Source organism: Rutilus rutilus (assembly GCF_951802725.1).
Source record: "Rutilus rutilus genome assembly, chromosome: 13".
Lineage (NCBI taxonomy): Eukaryota > Metazoa > Chordata > Actinopteri > Cypriniformes > Leuciscidae > Rutilus > Rutilus rutilus.
In genome coordinates this window covers 25,606,503-25,629,008 of record NC_140218.1, presented here as the reverse complement: position 1 = coordinate 25,629,008, position 22,506 = coordinate 25,606,503, and the positions used below count along the sequence as shown (strand labels likewise).

The window sequence follows — 22,506 nt, the reverse complement described above, 5'->3', positions numbered from 1 at the left end:
TCCCTTTACGAAAGGGAACGTCTCGGGTTACGTATGTAACCCTCGTTCCCTGAGTAGGGAACGAGACGCTGCATCACTCGGCCATACTTTTCGCGCCCTGAGAACGACTTGCTTTGACCAATTAGAAGCTAACACTTCCTGGTTCCTGTGACCGTTTTATAGCTTCCGGATCACCGTCACATGCGACGTCACGCGTGACGTAATGACGTTGCACCAATCAAGATTGGAATAGTTGTATAGTAGACTTCAGACGCGTCATGCCGAAGGCATTCCCCAAAGTATCGAGTATCGATGCAGCGTCTCGTTCCCTACTCAGGGAACGAGGGTTACATACGTAACCCGAGACGTTTTCAACCTCCAATCCCATTGCACCCACTTTTTTGATCCACTAATCAAATCTCCTGAATTGTCCTGAATATCCTGTTTCCCTTATGTGTAATGGAAGTAAGATCGGTGGCGAGAGCATCACTCATGAACAAGTCTAGTTACCTATACAGCATTTAAAATCCCTTTACATCAAAATATTTCTTTGTGCTCATTCTGTTAGTGAGTATGCTATTGATTTAAACATTACAGGTTTTGCCTTTTTTCAACAACCAATGATTCTTCTTCTTGCCAACTGAAGACTCGGATCAATGCTTTCAGTTTTGTGCAAATACCACTTCAGAGTTTTCCGTGCTAACCTTTTTTTTTTTTTTTTTTTTTCTGGAACTTTATACATGTAAGAGGACAAAAGTTTCCTCTAAATGGCAATTAAATGTAGGGGACCAATGACCATTAATCTTTCTCACTGAATGTCAAGAGAAATAACAGCTGTGCATTTTCAGAAAGGGGAAAAACAGTCGGTTTTTATCTTTGATGTTGTTTGCTATGATGTTGAGCACTCCTTTCAGCTTTCAAAAGTCTTAGACCTTTGAATAATTTCTCCTTCAGTCAGTGTTCAGTGAATGAAACTGATGACTTCTGACACATTTCTGCAAAATTATTCAAAGAGCAATTTTACACATTCTCAAAGCTAACACGCTCTGCTCTGTTCGCCTCATTGCCAGAGGAATTGCACTGCGGATCGCAAAAAAACAGGACTGTTTGTAATGCTCAACATTGTCTCTCAAGCTCTGTCTTAAACTGAAAGCATAGTTGTACTATAGATGACAAATAAGGGACCCATTCATGCCTCACAACCAATCTTCCCCAACACCAATGACAGAGTTCAAGGAGACACATAAAGAAAAAGACTTGAACTGATCTTTTCAACATGACAACTTGACAGCTCAACAATAAAACATGAGATCAACTATGTGAACTTCCAGCAGGACACATTTTATTTTATATTTGATTATTTTCTTTCTTTCTTTGTGCATTAAGCAGTCATTCTGTGTGGAACCAGTAATCACTTTAATAAACTATTAAAAAAAAAAAAAAAAAAAAATTAAGCGAGAAATTGTGATTTAAATATGATGTATATTATTTGCATTTAATTTATCAGAACAGTAAAAACAGTATTATGAAATATTATTACAATTTAAAATAAATAAATAAATAAAAAGTAATTTATTCAATGGCAAAGCTGTATTTTCAACATCATCACTCAAATCTTCAGTGTCACACGATCCTTCAGAAATTGTTCTGAAATTCTCAAGAAACATTTCTTATTAATATGAAACAAGTTCACTTCAGCTAGAAATTAGCTCTGCAAAAACTGTGATGTCATCACCAGTGTTTCAATTACCGATCATCAATGTTGATATATATATATTTTTTTATATAGAATTAAATGATGAATTGAAAGTTTAAAACTTTTGATTAATTTAATGTGCTCTTGCAAAATAAAAGTATTTATTTCTTAAAAAAAAAAAAAAAAAAAAAAAAAACTCCAGGCCCCGTAGTGCATATGTCATCGTCCATGACTCGTACCACACTATTACCACACATCTACTGCCATTCTGTATTGGTAGCATTCTGAGATTGAGATGCACTATGTAAGTGTGTGTTTTTTGCACATTTGTGTTGCAGATTGGCATTCTGACCTTCACAACTGTCCGTCAAGCTCTGCGTCTGTGTAATTGCCTGTCTGTACAGTCACTCTCCCCTCCACTGCTCTCCAATAGGTCAGACAGATGGACAGGCGCTGACCTGCCTACAGGAGTGACGTGCTGGAGATCTGTGTGTGGGGGGGTTTGTGATTCTGGCTGGTGTCTGTATCTTTGTGAGTTATAAGCACATGCACACACCCACTGCTCACCCACAGCCTGGATTTAGTCCATCAGAAGCGAGAGGCCTCCTTTGTGTCATCCTTTCTCTCTCTTACATGTGTCCATCTGCTGATTTACCAGCCAAATGGTCCATTCTTCTAATCACACTGTTTATATGACTCTCTCCAGACATGATGCAACATTCTTTTAGTCCTAACAAGCCTTCTCAACTCAATTTTTTTTCCAGGACTAGATGGTGGTGTGTAGATCATGAGGATCTACCTGGAAAAGGCTTACCATTAGCATTCCCATTCATCTCAGTGGTAATGATGTATTATCATGAATACAGGGGGAAATGGAGCTTGTTGTCACACTGAGTGAATATGTCTCAGGGTGGGTTTAGATTTGAAAAGGTATGTTTCTTTATAGACATGTACCTTGAAGTCATGGGTACGAAAAAAGCTGTTAAACATTTCCACTATTTATGCTCAGGGAAAAATAAAAAGTCAGTGGGAAATTATTTAACATTATGGGGTATGTTGTCACAATAAGAACCTTCTGTTTATTGAGAGTGATTTGAAAGGAATACCTTTGATTGAAATATTAAATTCTATCAGGGCCCGTATTCATAAAGATTCTAAGAATCCTCTCAGAAAACTCTTAATTTAGCTTAAAAACTTTTATGTAGGAGTCTTAGCTTAAAAGCGATTCGGGACCGATCTGAGAGCAACTCTGAGTAAGGAAAATACAAAAACTTTCATCTTAGTGAGGAGGCGGGGTTGACCCCGTTGCTATTTATGACACAATCTTTTGAAGACTGTGATTGGTTGGTTGTCCAAGAAGGAAAAAAAGAGTGATTTTAAGTATAGGGTCTATTCTAAGCCTCCACTTTGAACTTACATGCGTAATTTTTCCTATTTGATCGTTCTCTCACACACACTATTGCATTATATATGTGTATATAAATCCTTTTTTTATTTACCATGCTGTTGATTTCCTATAAGGTATTTGATTGCTTAGAATGATAAAAATTGTTCCACTCTTTCCAGTTACACTGATTGCTGGCATGTCTATTTAAGTGGTGGTTTGAATGTTGGTTTTAATGTATCAAACATGGAATTTTCCCAGTTGCCAAATATCGTAATGTAGTGATTACTTTCATTTCAGGCGCTATGGCATTTCTGCGCTGTGTCTGAGATATTAGCGTGTCTCTAAAAAGATCAGTCACAAACATGATCCCTGCACGATCTAATCTATAGTGTCTTATTAACTCACTGTCATCCATTGTCTGCAACACATTTCTTCTCCCTCTTCGTCTTTCTGCCATTTTCTCCTCTGCTAAAGAAACTCTTAAGCCTCTTAAAAGTCCTCGTCCGTGCTCCTAACAATTTTGACCTTAAGACCTCTTTTAAGGGTTAAGATGCTTTCTGAATTACTTTTTTCTTTACTAGGGGTTTTCTTTAATTTTAAGAGTAAACGCCCACATTTCTAAGAATTTTCTTAGAATTTTGTCACTAGGAGCTACTCTTTGCATTAAGATTCTTTATGAATACGGGCCCAGAAGTTTTACAAAGCCATATTTTACAAAATATTTGTATGTATTGCAGGGTAGTATATTTAATGGCTTTTCGTAAACTGTAAAACAATTTCGAAACCAAACGTTAAATTAAAATGGTACTATGCAAAAACAATTTTTTGGTGAATTTATGATGTTTTGACCTTGACTTGACTAAAGAGACCAGTCTTGTGATATTTGGTCAAGCACACACTTTTACAATAATACATACAAATATTGTATCATTATTGCTATTATTATTATTATTTTGATAGAAACAGTTAAAGGGATAGTTCACCCAAAAATGAAAATTCTATCATCGTTTACTCACCCTCAAGTTGTTTCAAACCTGTATGAGTTTCTTTGTTCTGCTGAACACAAAGGAAGATATTTGGAAGAATGTTTTTAACCAAACAGATCTCGGTCCCCATTGACTACCATAGTATATATTTTTCCTACTATGGAAGTCAATGGGGACCGAGATCTGTTTGATTACAAACATTCTTCCAAATATCTTCCTTTGTGTTCAGCAGAACAAAGAAGCTCATACAGGTTTGGAACAACTTGAGGGTGAGTAAATAATGACAGAATTTTCATTTTTGGGTGAACTATCCCTTTAATTAGCTGCTCACAAAATACCTATCTGTTTGGACATAACATTTATAACAGACAATGTTCTCTAAAATTTCAGTTCAACATATTACAGAATAAGATGGAGTTTATTGCTTTTCAGTCAATCTCATTTGTGTACTCATTCGTAATAAATGATACTCTTTAAAGAACCTGAATGGATAATTGTGTAAAGCAATGTGACTCTGTGGTACAAGAGGGACACATGATTTGTGTGTATAACTGCAAACTATGAGGTGTTTGTGTGTGTTTATACAGGATCAGTGCTAATTGAGGCTCAGGGCTGCTAACTGAGCATTGGTGGTGAGGTGGGACTCGTTATTTTAGAGTCGGTCCTGCTTTGTTTACGAATGGCCACCCGCTGGCAGATTCTTTGCTTTGTTTGTCTTGCTTGTCATTAGTTTAAAGGAAAGAGTGTGTGTATGTGTGTTTCTGGATGTATTGCCGTCTTTGCGTAGGAGTGTTTGTAATTAGCTGAAATGGAAGAGAGAAACATTTGCTTGCGTCTGCTTAACCCGTCTGACCGGTGTGATAGAGGAAATGGCGCATTTGAAAATGACCTGAATGCATCACTGAATTATTAATACAATCCAAATCACTGTCCACAAAAGACACTTTGACCATGGCAGACATGTTCACCTGAACATGAATGCTTTTAATTGTATGTTTACTCTAACTGCACATATTGTAGAATGTGTATAAAATAACATTTATTCCTCATGAGTTATTTCTTTTTATATCACTCTGCTTGTCTAAATTTGCATGTTCCAGACAGACTCTTTTTTTAGTGATGGGGATTTTTCAGTGACTTTTTCTGCAGGTTACATAATTACGTCAGTAGGTGGCGACGAGTGACTGTCTAGATGAGTGAGACGCTGAATCGTTCAGTCAAATAAATCGTTCAGGAGCGAAAAAATGAATGCCGTCCGAAATCACATACTCTCTGAGTAGGTACTTACTTCTCACCATTAAAAAACGTATGTTTTATATAGTATGAATTTGTGTATGAATGTAATCTGTATGTACTACATTCATTATGTTGTCATATCAGCATCGCTTTACAGCCATTCACAAATCCTCTCCCGTGGACTCATTAGATAGTAAAGTGTCCATCAGATGCACACTTCAGATTTTTACCGAAAGTATAGGTCGCATCCGGGTACTTTTCACCTACTGTTTTATGAATATTGTGCATTCGGAATCGGACATACCACACTTTTCACATATATTAGGGAAGTAGCTATGTGATTTCTGAATCCAGCCATTGTCTTTACGAGTCATTGAATAATTTGCTCAAATTATTTGTTCAATAAGGAATGAGCGTCGTTAAATTATTCGCTCAACAGACTTGTTCAAAAACATTGATTCATTCAGAACCGAAACACTGCAACTTTGTCTAGCTCTGGCTACTTTTGAAATTGTTTTCATTGTCGGAGCAAAAATAGACAATTGTGTCTGAAAATGTAAGTTACTCAATACTAGCTATTTGCCTTTTTAAAACTGTGTTAACTGTGATGTTTTTGAATGTTGCCGATGTTTGTGATTACTATTCTGGGAAACTGCTCATTACTTTACTCGTCTGATATTGAATACAATTAATGTCATTTGCTTAACATAAATGAATGTGAATCAACTTAATGTGATTCAAAAGTACAAACTAGTGAGTCTAGAATTGCATAATCAATAAGAAAGGTAGTTTAGAACTTTAAATGAGGATACAAATCAATAAGCACATAATTTGGGGGGAAATAGAGTCGTAATATACTTGTAATGATTTGTCCCTCAATCTCTTTCTGTCTCTCTGTACTTCCAGTTCTTTTGTCTGTTACGTCTAATTGAATTTAAATGGAATTGATCCCATGCTGACATTCTCTGAATTCCATCTGTGGAATTCAGTGTGTAGTTCCGAAGAAATGCAGTCTACACACGTCTTCTGTCTTCTTCAATGAATGTCTTGAGCTCCATTCTTCGAGTTCTTTTATGATGTTCTTCATTTGGCTTTGATCAATAGGTCTTATGTGTGCATGTTATGTTTGTGGGGTTTCATACAGTATGTAACACTTCCCCACAAATCATTAGGACATATTGTAGGACGTTTATAGACATGCTTAGTGGCCAATGACAACATGACAGACTGCTGACAAATTCATGTACGACAATGAAGTTGATAGGCAGGTGTCAAGAAAGTGGAATGCTAGTGATCTTGACATCCATAGTGCTCATTTAAAGAACTCTTGAAGAATAAATGACAATATGAGTGGCACATTCATCTGAATTAAAAATAAATGTATATAATGCGTTTCACATCTGAGCCTTCAATTATTCTCCTATCAGTAGCATAATCTCTCAGCCCTTGCTGAATAAATGAGATACAGGAGATATAAGGGCTTTTTTAATTAGGTAGTCATCCATGAAGCGAATCCTGAAACCGTATCATTTAATAGGTCTGAATAGAGATTGTTTTGTTGCTCAAGTGCATTGATGGAACAGTAGAAAGAGGAAGAGAGATTGAGCAAGGCTGGATGGTTTGAAGGTTGAGATAAAGCATTTCTGTATTTGAAGATGGAGGTTTGAAGAAGGAGGGTTTCATAGTCTTCATTTGACCACTTCATGCCTCTGCAGACCCTCCACAACACCATCCCACATAATAACCAGAAACCGCTGATGTAACCACCCACATCTCCGTTCCAAAGCACATCATTTAGTTCCTCTAGAAATGATCTTTTTGCAGTCTTTGGGGAGCATTGATCTACAGTAAGACTCCTTATGGCCATTTTAATTGTACTGATGCATGTTCCTGCTGTTATTATGAACAATTTATTGGTGCATGTATTCCAAAGAAGAAAAAAAAGACTTTGTACTCCTTCATCAAAATGTAATGTAACTTGATCTGCCTCTAAAAATGGCTTTACTTTTCGTTTGAAGTCACCACACTCTCTTATTATTAGTTTTCACATAACCTCCAAGTAGCCTTCCTGTGATGTAGAAACCACTTTTCCCAGACAGTCCAATTCAAAATGGAAGTTCTGTCCTACATTCACTGGAAAAATGTTTTGTCAGGTAACCTAAAAAGGCATCATGTAAATAAATTGGATTCATTCATGACAAAAATAATGAATCAGGTTCTTATCTGTATTGGTTATTTTTACACTTTGTGCTAACCAGACTCTACAAGATAAGATTCCAGCGACAAGCAATTTGTCTGTCCACACTAGACCGAGGCTGAATCCGAAATTGCCCTCTAAACCCTCAATCACTATTCCGTACGTTAGTCCACTACAGTTCACTTGAAGGAGTGAATGAAAACGAGTTCAGATAGCCATCAATGACAGGCGCATTTCCACTGCATGGTACGGCTTTGGTGTCTCGTGTCGCAAATCCAACCAGCAAACGCTGGTAGAGACGATTCTCTCTGACCAGTCAGTGATCTGCAGTGTTTAGTATCGTACGGCTCGGTTGGAACCTCAACTAAGGTGGTACTTTTTTTAATTTGCAGCACGAGACGCCAAACCCGCTAGATTTAAATAGTCAGCAACAGCCATGGCAGTATCATTTTTTAGCACAACTTTTTTTAAACAACTTGCTTTTAACGATCGTTGCACACAACTTGAAAAAAGAAAAGGCTATCGTGTTCAGTAGATGAGGTGGCGGCCAACTATAACGATCAGTCAATAATCCCACCCATTTTGATGCGGTTCTAAACTGCAGTGGTATAGCAAACCGAGCCGAGTAGTGCCATATGAAAAATAAATGCAACACGATCTCATGAAAGTGCGTATCTATAGCACGAATGATATTTCTCGTATCATTTATACGCCAAAACGAGTTTTTGCATTCAAATGATACGCGCTGTAAACCCCTTGGGTAGGAGGGGTGAGGAGGGCGTGCATATACACGCCATAAAGTGCGTATCAAATGCACGCGAAAACTGCGTATCATATGTACGCAAAAACTCATTTTGGCGTATAAATGATACGAGAAATATCATTCGTGCTATAGATACGCACTTTCATGAGATCGGGCGAAAAGCGCACTACATACGAGTGACTTCATCTTTCTTCATCGTATAATACACTTGTTTGTTCACACTGAGTTAACAGTTATGAACGTTCTTGTTTCCTTTAATTTATTTTCAAGATCTAAGGTGAATTATCCATTGTCACTTTCAGTAGCCTATGGCTATGAAGGTCATGCAAAATGATATTCAAACTCACATTAAGTTCTTTTGACATTAAAGATGGCACATAATCATTACTTGCAATTATCATTGTCATACTTTGCATGTTGTTGTTCTAGCACGACGTTGCAGAAATAGAAACCATTTCCTAAACAGAATCGCATATCGCCGTCATGGACATGGTGCTACATTTATATTAACTTTACACTCACTTAAAGTTGATTTTTAAAACCCTATTCATTTTAATACTGTTGAATGTAATCTCAAAATTAAAATCACTTTTTCATACTATTCATTTAGACTAAATAGCATTTAAATGCTCACCATGTATCAGTACCCATAATATGAAAATCATTAGCCATAATTTGTGCCACTTGTGTTTGCAAAATTTTATATGGGTGCATCCCATTTCCTGTTTCTTGAGGTAACTTCTCCACATTTACAATTTTTTTCTCTATCTCTCATCAATAATCCTGTTTCACTTGTAATCACATTATGTACATAAAATGGGTTGCGGCCACAGTTTTCTCCTCATTTGTCCAATCAATGCACACTCATATTTTTATAAAACACAGAATGCTGTGACACATCTCCGAGAAATGCTCTTTCACAATTTCAAAAGCATTGAGTCGTTTGAATGAGGCATCACACCCATGCACCATCAATCTCTTTTAGCAGTCCCTCGTTGTTTTCTCTCTTCCATCTTACAGTGTCTTTGCGCCTTGTTTTAGCACTGTGTTATAGCACTTAACCTGCCCTTTTTCTTCTCATCCATTATTGGTCGTTTTCTGTTCTCACCATGTCACTCGCAGCCATTATTGCCATCAGTCATCCTTCCCCCACAGGTTTCCTCTCTTTACCTCTCATTTCTGCTCCTCAATGCTCCATCACCTTCTCTTCACCCCATACAGCCCGTAATTCGTTCTTCTCTATCTGAGATTTCAGGTTCCTCCCAAAACCCAATGTCAAAAGTTGTTCTATTCATGGGGTGAACCTGTCAAGAAGTTTACAAAAGTCTTTATACAGTGAAATTTACAATTACAAGAAACTTGTAAAATGATCACGGTTTGTTTACCTTTTTTTAACTTCATTTTCTTATAGGTAACACTTTATTTCAATAGTCCAATTTATAGACATTCTACTATAAGTAACTTTGCAACTACATGTCAACTATCGGTCATTAGAGAATTAGACTGTCTGCTTAATATCTGCTAACTCTTTATTTTGAAAATTCAACTTTGCCATCACTGGAATAAATTACATTTTAAGACAAAATAGAAAACAGTTCATTTAAATTGTAACAGAATTTCACAATGTTACTTTTTACTGTACTTTAAATAAATGCAGCCTTGATTAATTAATTGATTGGGATTTTGTAAATAAAAGTACACATATCTGAAACCTATAAAGTGAAACCTTATCACATTTAGTGGACATAATTCATAAATCTTGTGTACACAAGAGAGGGGAAAATAGATATATAATAGCAAATGACATCAGAAATGACATCAGCATTAGTCTAATCCTGGTGGGTTTTACAACACCATGAAGGATTGATTTCATTAGCATTTGTATGGTGCAACATTTTCACATTATAATTCACAAACTGACATTTATAATGCAAACACATTTGCTACATATAAGATGATACGGGTGATCAAATGAATCCAAGCAGAACATGCTGCTAATTTCCTGGCTTATAAAAGCACAGCAGGATATTTCACATCTAACAGGTTTAATCAGCTGAGATTCAAATAATGTGTGTAGCATTGCAATAAGAATGCAGTTTAAATGATTTTTACAAGCTAAAATAGTAGGCCGGGGCTAGTGGTCACACCTTTACTTTTATTTTTGAAAGTAAGCCCTTGAAGTCTTGGTGACAAAAAGCTAGTGCACATTAAAAATCTGCTTCAAAAGCTACCTGAATCTTATCTGATTCTATGATAGGGTGGTTTTACTTGTGTTTTTCACTTGTTTATACAACAGATAGAGCAAAAAAATAAATAAATATATATAGTATATTATAAGACACTTTACGAGCTGAATGTGTGATTGTTCGTCTCAAAACTTACTGAGCTCTATGTGATAACTTGCCCTGGCCTCCCCTATATTATGGCTTTATACTCCATGTTTTTTGCAAAAAGCTGAGAGCTTGTCTGTTTTACTTTTGTAGGTTTCAGCACCATGGACAGTCTGACGGCTATGTAAACAGGTTTCCACCAGCAGTGCAGGAAGAAAGCATGTCAAATTGTAACATTTCACTGAGCAGGTTGCGCTCTCAGACATTGCTTTCATTAATATATAACACTTTGCATATTCCGCTACCTCAACTAGGTCCACAGTGCAAGAAACTGCTTAGGAGAGCAAAAAATTCATGGAGCAAAATGTTAATTAGTCCACATTAATGCACCAAGTACTCTGAGCCTCCAACACAAGTTTCCTTTAGGCATAAAAAAAACAAGAATCAACCAATGCTTGTGTGACTGATGCGGTCACATGTTGTCAAAGTAACAATGCTGTGATTTACTCTCTGTTGATACCTGAGCTGAGCATGAGCTCCCCCTGTAGCCAACACTCCCCTTCAAACTCTCATTAAAGTTCTCAGTGCTGAAACATTTAAGGGCAGCACATACAACATGCATCACTGACATTCAGCTGAGAAAGCATTTGTTAGCTTCTCAGTTCTCTGTCACATGGCTGAGGAAAGAAATGTGCATGCAAAATCAGCCGCATCCTGCAAATAATTCAAAAGGCATTAATGACTTACCCATTAAAACTGTTGCACTTTGCAATCTGCTGCAGTTATCACAAATGATGCTTGAATATAAGAGCTTGAGGCCAGAGAGGCACATGAAGTGTCATGAGAAGTGAAACATGCGTGGTTGATTATAATACATTGATGTTATTTGTCAACAAGATTTTAGGTAAAATGTATTTAAATACACATTCAAGCAAAAGTGTATATGCAGCAAATGATCACCATTTATCTTATTATCTTTTCATCATGTTATTTATCTTTTTGCCTTCATCATTTTCCTGCACTGTTTAAGGTACATTTGTGGTCAAAATTGTGCTAGTAAAATGTGTTTGTTAAAAGACAAGGGTAAACACAGTGCACAAAATCAGGGCAGTAAACATGAACTAAACAATAAAACATGCAAAATATTTTTTTTTTTTTTTTTGCATCATTGATATACTATTATAGTTGTTTATATTTTGAATTAGATTTTAATTACATTTTGTGTTTCCATTTTAATTTTGATTCAGTGTTTAGTCATTTTGTTTTTATAGTTTTTATTATTAAGTTTTCGATTTTTGGTTTTAGTAGGCCTACTTCAATTTAAAACTAGATGGAAATGAAAACATGCTGCCTTTGGAACTAGCTGTGTGTGTATATATTTATAGCCTCTCTCTCTCTCTCTCTCTCTCTCTCTCTCTCTCTCTCTCTCTCTCTCTCTCTCTCTCTCTCTCTCTCTATATATATATATATATATATATATATTTTTTTTATGGTTTTAGTTTTATTTATACACAAACATTATAAAAAAAAGTTTACTGTAGTTTACCGTATGTACTGGCTCGTTAAACATAATATATTTTAGTAATATGTAAAGTAAATTATACTTCTTCTAAAAACATAAAGTTCACCAAAGACACCTGTTCAGACGCGCGCGTGCCACTGACACCTGCATGCGCGCGCCACCCCTGCGTAATCAGCGTTTGGGTTAGCGCGTACCGAGAGAGAGAGAGAGAGAGAGAGAGAGAGAGAGAGAGAGAGAGAGAGAGAGAGAGAGAGAGAGAGAGAGAGAGATACCTAGTGGAGATGTAAGTCGCTGCTGAAGATTCGCAACAACAAGCAAGTGCTTTAGCGCACCTCCCCCTCCCTCTGCGCTCGTTCAGAAAAAAAAAAAATGTTTCTCTTTTTCCTGAGATGCACAGGGATGTGAATATCTTTGGCTGTTGGAAACAGAGCTCTGAGACTGCTTAAAACACAAAGAATAGCAGAAACAAGAATTCGTCGCTTGCTTACAGGAGTCGGACGCATAAGCGATCACACGGGATTTCTCCAAACAGCGGTATGTGCTGCTCTATTTGAATCCTCCTGAAGCGATGTGATAGAAATTATTGTAGGCTATACTTTGTCTGGTCCGGTGTGGATGTTACCAGGAATTTCGCATGGATGGGTTGTTTTCTGTGTAGCCAAACTGTGTAATGTATTTCATGCGCAAACTGTTGACAGTACAGTAGATGTTCACAATGCGCCTCGCATATCACCCCTACCTCATCAACTGTAGCTAAATTCATTCGGGTCAATGACGAATAAAGCTGCCTGAGATCTAAAAGGGAAATCTTTAAAAAAAAATAAATAAAAAAAATAATTTAAAACAAATTTAAATTTGTTATATTTGTGCTCACATTTTATTTATTTATTTTTTATGTGCTTTTTTAACATGTTTACAAGGTAAAATAAATGTTTTACAAGTATATCTCTGAGTCATAAATATCAATAATTTTTAATCAGGGATATTTAATTTGAACTAACGAAGAATTTTTAATATGGTCAAAATCTGTATTTTCGTAAAGCTTGAGAGGCTAGTGGTTTGTTTTCATGTCACATGACAACAAAATGGCTGCCTGCAAATTGGTTACACCAGACTGACTTATTTGGCGGACAAAGTTTTTCAAATAATAATATTTTAAAACTATATTGCTGAACTGCATATTTTTGTTTACATTTACAGTACATGCATTTAAGAGACACTTTTAATAAAAAAGCGAGTTACAAAAGAGGTACAAAAGCAATTATTCAAAGAGCCAACAATATTCGTGCAATGCTAGGCTTATTACACGGCTAGATTAGGAAGCAAGTTTTTTGTTAAATAAATAATGAAAGATTGATTTTTACTTTTTACCACAAAAATATGAAAATGAATTTTAATTCACAAACTGAAAACATGTGCATCATGCATAATCACGTCACTAGAAGTCTGGGTGAATTTGATTTTTTTTTTTAACAACTTAGTTGATCCGGACAAAAAATAAGCATCACATCCTTAACCTGTTTATGTTTAACCAAGCTAAAACCAGTAGAATAACAGTCTCTCTGTATGCCTGTTTTCATGTGAGATAGACAGTATGGAGACTTTGACTCAGCATTTTTGTGTTGTTGTGTATGTTGTTGTTGTTGTTGTTGTTGTTGTTGTGTGTGTGTGTGTGTGTGTGTGTGTGTGTGTGTGTGTGTGTGTGTGCATTGCAATAGCTGCACTCATGGAGTACTCAAATGATTCCTCTGGCTTTGCTGACCCCAGACACTTCCATCTGTACAACGAGTCCCTGTTTTGACTCAGCATTTTTGTGTTGTTGTTTTTGCTGTGTGTGTGTGTGTGTGTGTGTGTGCAATAGCTGCTCTCATGGAGTACTCAAATGATTCCACCGGCTTTGCTGACCCCAGACACTTCCATCTGTACGAGTCCCTGTTCCAGAACAACTTCAGCTCCTTCAACGGGACTGACAGCTTCTTCCCAAGGGGCTTCAAGATCACTATAGTAGTGGTCTACATGTTCGTCTGCGTGGTGGGGCTGGTTGGAAACTGCCTGGTCATGTACGTCATTATCAGGTAAGCTGACAGATCAAACAGGATAGAATTGTATAATAAATGAGGAATTGTAATCTGTGGTTTTGGCAATGCAGTGCACCAATAGTACATCGCACTGTCATGGATGTTTATTTGAGACCCATAAGGAAAAACCTCTGCATCCTGACAGCAGATCACTGGGTCATGACCTTCAGCACAGTGACTGAAGTGTTTATTTACAGGAGTGGACAATTCAGTATCCAAAGTAGCCATTGAAAGTGTTCTTTTCTTTTCTTTTCTTTTCTTTTCTTTTCTTTTCTTTTCTTTTCTTTTCTTTTCTTTTCTTTTCTTTTCTTTTCATGTTTTTTTTATGGCAGAACTTCCTGTCTGACTGGGAAACCTGATTGGAAAGTCATCATTTGACTGTTCATCGAAAAAGGAAAATTCTGTCCAACCCTGTATGACTTTGTTTATTCTGCTGAACACAAAAGAAGAATAATGTCTCAGTATATTTATGTTGGTCCATATAATAAAAGTCAATGGGGTCCATTGTTGTTTTGGACCCCATTTACTTTCATTGTACGGACAAAAACAGTTGAAACATTCTTTAAAATATCTTCTTTTGGCATGAGGGTGAATACATTTTTTGGCCGAACAATTCTTTAAAGCAACTGAGAGAAGGCAAACCACATTTAACATCCACTGTATACAGCTGAGACTCCCTATACAATCATTTGACCCAGCAGGCTTTGATCACTATTGACAGCTCTTTGGGCCTAGAGATGTGAAATGAATTTTCACCCTCCATCCTCAGTCATTCTGTTTGTTTACACGCTTTCTCTCAATTACTTCTTTTCATCCCCTCATCCCCATCCTCTCTCCATTCCTGTGTTGTATTACAAATACAACTTGGTTCTGGAGTTTTATGAGTGTAGCTACAATGGTGGGTCAAAATATGGGTCTATATCTTACTAACCATTGCATTTTTCCCTCTCTCTTTCCCCAAATCATTGTTTTCTTGTTTACTCTATTTTCTCATTTCATGGACCATCTGGAAGTGCCAAGTGTTGCATCAATCCTTCACAATTTATCACACTTCCTTTTTTATACCGTAGATGCCATAAACTAGCCTCTTAGCAATTGTTTAATGACTGTTTCATCATCTAGTTGTACGCCAATATCATTTCAGAATGAGAATCCAATAATTATTATGGGAACCAACATACTGTCAGCTAAATAGACAGAATATGGACATATCTATCCACAATCCTTTGGATTTCATAGCAAGGTCACATATGTAGCCAATTTAATTCCATTTGGTTTCAGACAACTGGGCTGCGTCCAAAACCGAAGGCAGCTGTCTTGCTGCTTCTATGCTCAGACAGTCAGTGCATTAACAGGCGGTGCTTGTATGAAGACACCTTTTAAGAAATCTGGTTTCAGTCTGATTCAGTCTGGTTTCATTCTTTCCACGGTACCATGCAGTCACGTCTAATGATCTAAAACATAATCAAATGAGCTAAATCATTATTCCAAAAGTAGATAATCACAAGCTGAAAAGAAAATCCAAAATTAGAATTCTGTCATTGTTTACTCACTATCATGTCGTTCCAAACCTGTACGACTTACTTTCTTTTGTGGAACTTACAAGAAGATGTCTGAATGTTTTTTTTGTTTTTTTTCATACAGTGGAAGTCACTAAAATGGTTTGGTTACCAACATTCTTCAACATATCTTATTTGTTCTGCAAAAAATGATAACAGAATTTGATGAGTAAATGATGACGAGTAAATTATGACAGAATTTTCATTTTTAGGTGAACTATCCCTTTAAGCATTGGTTTCAGATACAGACATGAACAGAACTGTACATCTGATTGTCTCTGGTTGTCCTGTAATGATGTTGTATCATGGTGCATAGTGATGTACCAGTGACTAATCATCGGGCAGCCTCAGTTTCCTGTTCTGTGCTGAGTCTTTAGGCCATCACCCACTCAGACCCAGCTCACCCACCTTCTCCATCTGCCAGCATGCGTGGAGGCCACAAATGTGTTTACTGTTCCTCCCTCACTGAAGGAAAGTGTGTGATTATGAGTCTGATGTATCACTGCTTTTGCTTGGATGCCGTTGATGATTTCAGCTGTGAAGTTTGTGGCATGTTCTCTTTGTTCACTCTCTTACACTCTCTGTACATTGTTGAATCTACCTCTTGCATGTTCTGTTGTGTGAATCAATCATGTGTTTGTGTGTAGGAATGAGGATGTAAGCGGTTTTCTTCTGCATTGCTGTTCTTTCCCACTTTAAGATAAAAGCGTTCCTGCTAGATCAGCGTTTCACCAATCTCACCCATTCAGAAGCATCGACCCAGTGGCAGGATAAACTGTATATGTATCATTCTAATCACTTTGTCTTGTGCTGGTCTAAATGCTGAGTGGATCCACTTTCTAAATGCAGGTGTTCCTGGAAGGCCTTTAATGGTTGAGCGATTTCTATGAGTTTCATCTCTGTTGTTGTCTTGGTTGTCTGATGACATTGACTAGTGTTAGTGTCTCTTCACAGTTAAAACAGATTGAAGTCTCAGATGTTTGACCGTTTTTGACTGTTGAGGAAGTTAATTGATGGCTGGTAATTTCATTAATGCCATGGTGTAAGGGATGATGAAACTTATATGAACTTTAACCTGTTATCTTGTCCATCCACCCATTCATCTGTCAGCCCATCTTATCCGTTTGTCTGACTGGCTGTCCGTCCATCCATCCATCCGTCCATCCATCCGTCCATCCATCCGTCCATCCATCCATCCATCCATCCATCCATCCATCCATCCATCCATCCATCCATCCATCCATCCATCCATCCATCCATCCATCCATCCATCCATCCATCCATCCATCCATCCATCCATCCATCCATCCATAGGTTGTCTGTCTATTTGTGCACTTACATCCAGCCATCTGTTCATACATCTGTCTGTCTGTCTGTCTGTCTGCCCGCCCATCCATTTATCCATCCATCCATTGTCTGTCTATTTGAGCGTTTACATTCATCCTTTTTTATTGTCCATTCATCTGTTCATCCATCCACCTGACCATTCATCCATCCGTCCGTCCATCTGTCCGTCCATCCACCCGTCCGTCCGTCCGTCCGTCCGTCCGTCCGCCCATCCATCCATGGGTTGTCTATCTATTTGAATGCATCCGTCCGTCCATCTGTCCATCCATTCATCTATCCATCCATCTATGCATCCATATATATCCTGTCTATCCTTGCACATCCATCAATTTGTCTATATGTCCATCTCTCTCTTCATTCATCCATCCTTCCATGCATCAGTCTATCTATCCATCCATTTGTTTATCCATCCATCCATGGGTTTGTATGTCTATCCATGCACATCCTTGCATACTGTACTTCTGTCTGTCTGCTTGTCCATCTGTCTGCCCATCCATTCTTCTTCTAAGAACTCCCTGGATGAGCTTTGAGGTAAAAGATGTGTTTATGGGCATTGGGAGAGAATTCTCTTCCAGTTGACTCAGCTGAGGCCTGTCAGATCGATACCAGAGCTTTAATGAATTCATCCTCTCTCACTGGACTGAGGAGAGTACATTACGAGGAGGAATGAATATGAAGCTGCATAACAGCTTTAGCACTGCCTTGCCATGCCCTAAATTCAGCCTAAATGCTGTTTGGCTTTAGTAATACTAGCTGATGCCAATTCATCCTGAGCATTAGAGGTTTTTGATGTGGGGTCTTTTGTGGTTTACTTGCCTTTTTTCCTGTGTAAAATTATTTTAATATAATTAAATCACTTTATGACTGGCCTCCATTTACTATAAGATGCAGCTCCACCAAAGGCTTGATTAATTTGATCTCACATCCAATGGTAATGGTTTTTTGTTTGTTTGCCTAGTTTGTGCAGATTTCAGGTTGAATGCATAGTACAGTCCTTTGATGGTTTCAGACATGGCGTATGTCTCGTCTATGATTTTATTTGTTTATTCATTGGTGCATGGTCAATGTGCCAGTGACTCTTCGGTGACTCATGCCAGTGACTGTCTGACTTCATTGGCTCATTATATATCAGTATATATATATATATATATATATATATATATATATATATAGATTTATGTTGTTAACCCTTTACCCTTATTCAAATTGATACAATGGAATTATTACTAGCAAATTAGCAGGGCTTGCAAAATCACAAGATAGTAGAAGGCATATTAGAGATCATCGATTGTGACTGATTATAACTTAATAGTTATAAACTTAATAAATGAGCATTTTGTGTATAATCAGGCCCACAGAGGGAAAAATGAAAAGGTCTTCCTTGCAGATGTGCCATTTCAATATGATGTTAATCTACATTAAAGATAGATAATCTACATTAAAGATAGTTACATTTGTGTCAGTTCAGGGAATTCTTTTAAAACCTGACTTGAGAGGCCATCAGAGCCACTACATCAGAGAATTTCTGTCAGTTGAATTAGGCAGAATATTCTGAACGCCAATTTGTTCTTAGTATATCCAAGGCCTGGCAGGATAATAATGTAACAATGTTTGCACTTGACAAAGCAGTGGGTCTTGAAAGGATATTAACCCCAAAATTTAAATTCTGTCATCATTTACTCAGCCCCATGTTTTTCTAAACATGTATTCATTGTTCTGTGAAAATACAAAAGGAGAAATTTTGAACAATGCACTTGTTTTCCATTAGTAATAGAATGGGTACAGGAGTTTTCAAGATTCAGATAAGACGCAATGACACAAAGTATTACAAATGTAGTCCAATATATATCTGAACAAAAGCATTCCAATGTTTGGTGTCAGTATGAAAAAAAATAATAATAATAAAAAATAACTAATACTTTTATTCAGCAAGGATGCATTAAATTGAACAAACTGACAGTAAACACTTTTGAATTGATATAAAAAATGTTAAATAAATGCTGTTCTTTTGAATTTTTTTGAACAACAAAAACATTTTTTAAAAAAACAGCCACAAAAACATTAAGCAACTGTTTTCAACATTGATAATAATGTGAAATGGTTCTTGAGCAGCAAATCATCATATTAGAATGATTTCTAAGGGATCATGTGACACTGAAGACAGGAGTAATGATGCTGAAAATTCAGCTTTGCATCACAGGAATAAATTACATTTTAAAATAGAAAATGTCTTGGGTTACTTGACTGTAACACTGTTCCCTGAAAAAGCAGGAACGAGATGCTGTGTGAACAGCGATATGGGAAAAACATTTTTGTTTGACCGGTTGTGAACATGTGTGACAAACACACCAAGCATTTGGCTTAAATAACCTCTGATGATGACGTCATCGGAATGCGCGTGTCAGAGGCTATAAATAGACGTGTGACAGGCGCGCTCATCAGGTCATTTTGTCTGAAGAACGTCCTGAACGCACCCCCAGTGCGGCAATGAAGCGCAGCATCTCGTTCTCGCTTTTTCAGGGGACAGGGTGGCAGTCAAGTAACCCGAGATGTTCCCTTTCAAAAGCTACATTCAATGCTGCACGAACAGCACTATGGGAATGAGAATACCAACTCTGCTGCACTGGAAGTGTCTGGACCCTTCAAGGTTGTGTAGTGCATGTGCACAAACACGAGAAGGGCCTCAGACTCAAGATTCAAGGACAAGTGAGCCTGGAGTAACATGAACATCCAAACTATAGAATCTAATAAATGTGTGCCTGCTGCATCACATACTTGCTGCAAGGGGGCACCTCTTGCTAAAGCCCTGCAACTCCCCTGGTAGAATGAGCCCCAACGACTAGAAGCAAAGCTTCAAAGCGCCTCATAGGCAAGAGCAATAGCATTCCTCACCCAGTGCAACAGTTTGCTTTGTGTCCCTCACCCAATGTGACAGTTAGCCAGGGGCAATGTCTAAGCAGGATGGCGAAACCGACAGAGCTTGCAAATCCCCAATCTTCTTTAGTGACAGGATAGACATAAAGAAAACCATCTTTAGAGTTAGAAGTTTGACCGAGACTGTCTCTAAGGGTTGTTGACTAGCCCCTCAAGGACCACGGCTAAATCCCATGAGGAAACTTTCACTCTGACTGGTGGTCTCAGTCGTGAAAGTAGCCATTCACAGTCTGAGAGTAGCAGGACATGTGCCTGCTGACAGCTTTTCCTGCAGAAACTCCAGCATTGAAACAATCTGGCAGTGGACTGGGTCCGCATGATGTACAGTACACCACCTTTCACAGGTGTGCCACTTAAGGGCGTACATTCTTCTAGTGGAGGGAGACCTAGCACTCAGAATGGTCTCTATTACATCCGCTGAAAGTCCAGCATCTCTTAGCCGGCCTCCCTCAGGGGCCAAATATGAAGATTCCATAACTCGGGCCGGGGATGGAATATCGTCTCTCCTATTCGGTATCGCCCACGGAGAGCCATCGATGAGAGATATTATTTCTGAGAACCAGACTTTGGTCGGCCAACGAGGTGCTCTCAGCAATAGGCATGACTGGGGGGGCTGGAGGAGTCAGCAAGAAGTACAGGGGACATTCCGCTGTTTCTTGTGAAGCAAAGAGTTCCACCTCTGGCTCGTAAAATCTTTCCCAGATCTGACTGACTACATCGGAATGGAGCTTCCAATCCCTGTGTGTGACCTCCTGTCTGGACAATAGATCTGCTCCCACAAGCATGCTTCCGGGAATGTAAATCGCCCTAAGGGACAGGAACTTATCCTGAGGCCAAAGCAGAACCTGCTGTGCTAGTTTGTTCAAACTGCACAAACGCAGTCTGCCCTGGCCATTTGTATAAACGACTACTGCAGTGTTGTCCAGAATTTCTATATGAAAATAGGAGTCCTTGAGGTCGATTGTGACAAACCAAACAGAAACAGAAAAAAGCAGCTGTATAACCTGACTGTCCAGCCCGTTCTCATCCCAAGGCGTCATATACTGACGCTTTTGACATTTCGTCTACATCGAACGCACATGGCACCCTTTAGCGTCAATATGAGACGCAGATAGAAATGGGCCAGAAGGCGCCTCCTAGCGGTCTAACCCTAACCCTACACCAGACCTAAACCTACCCATAACCGAACAAAGCTTTGTGCGTGGCATATTGACGCTAAAGGGTGCCATGTGCGTTCGATGTAGACGAAATGTCAAAAGCGTCAGTATATGACGCCCTAGGACGAGAATGCGTTGGACTGTCTGTCTGGGAGGGAAACATGTTCTATGGCCCCATTGTCCAGCAGAGTTTGCAGTTGTACTATCAGCAAGTGTGCCTGTTCCGGTGTCATGGTAGTGGAGACCACAGCGTTGAAACATGGAGGACGGTGCGCAAACTGTATTCTGCAGCCTTTTCCTACGGTTATCAAAACCCAAGAACATATGTTTGGCAGTAGTTTCCAAGCTGCCACCTTCTCCGAAAGGGGCACCAATTTCGAGGCAACATCTGGTGACGCAATGTCTTGTGATACAACGTCTTGGGTGAATGTTAAATATCCCGTGTCCTGGGACATGGCAGGAAGCAGCAGAATATTTAACGTTGCTCTGGAAACCGCTTCCCCCGAAACACCGGAGATGTCGGGATGGAACAGCGGTGTCGCGAAGGAGCTACTTAATATATTTTTACGTGCCCCATTCCGGGGAGCTTTTTTTTTTTTTTCAGCAGGTCAGCTTGGTGCTTCTGCATAGTGTGCAGAGCAGCACCAGCATGATGACTGAACCGATGACTGAAACGTGTTCCCTACCAGCATGAATGTTGTTCTGCACGGCTTGGTGGGGTGTGCTTACTTTTTAAGTGATGATGAGTGTCTCTTTCAACTGGGGCATCATTGTATAACCACGTGCCCTTGCACCCACGATAGTCGAATATGTTGACGTCGAGGGCACAAACAAACGTGAAGAACGTGAGACCGTCGCTGAGGCCCCTCCCCTGCCCACTAGAAATAAATCTGCTCTTACTTTGAGCACTTGCTCTTTCTCCTGTGGCCAGTCTAGCTGTAATCTGGCCACTGCATGAGTGACCACCTTGAGTAACTCCTCATGTGCTTCATCATCGCGGGAGGAGCGCTCGGAGGTGGCGTTCTCAAAGTCCATCTCCAGATGGCTATTTTGCCATTTAATTCCTCAGAACTAAATGCAGCCAAAAACCAGCCAGACAAGATATTAATACAAGCATCTGACTTATCAAGGGATATTTCACCGCTGGAAAGATGAATGTGTATTTAAATTGGGTCATTTATGTAGTAGAAATGTGAAATTATTTTAGAAGTTGGTGCCTTCTAGACTGAGAAAAGTTTGAGACTGAGAGTTTTTTTGTTTTTTTTTAGACACACAATACAGACATCTCTCGTCTCAGGGGGACATGAGGGAGGGAAGCACGGTCATTTGAAAATA

The 22,506-nt window shown here is 38.5% G+C and overlaps 1 protein-coding gene across 2 annotated transcripts in view; it reads left to right on the top strand.

Annotated features, from left to right (window-relative positions):
* Positions 1–12,405: 12,405 nt before the first annotated feature.
* oprl1 (opiate receptor-like 1) overlaps positions 12,406–22,506 on the top strand; it is a 32,392-nt gene continuing 22,291 nt past the window's right edge. Inside the window, exons 1-2 of one of the 2 annotated variants that reach the window (XM_084427870.1) lie at positions 12,406–12,630; positions 13,958–14,171. In XM_084427870.1, the coding sequence (XP_084283996.1) occupies positions 13,966–14,171 (206 nt within the window). In that variant the 5' untranslated portion in view covers positions 12,406–12,630; positions 13,958–13,965. Of the gene's footprint in view, positions 12,631–13,931; positions 14,172–22,506 lie in introns of those variants that run through there. The other variant, XM_084427871.1, reaches the window with a different exon arrangement.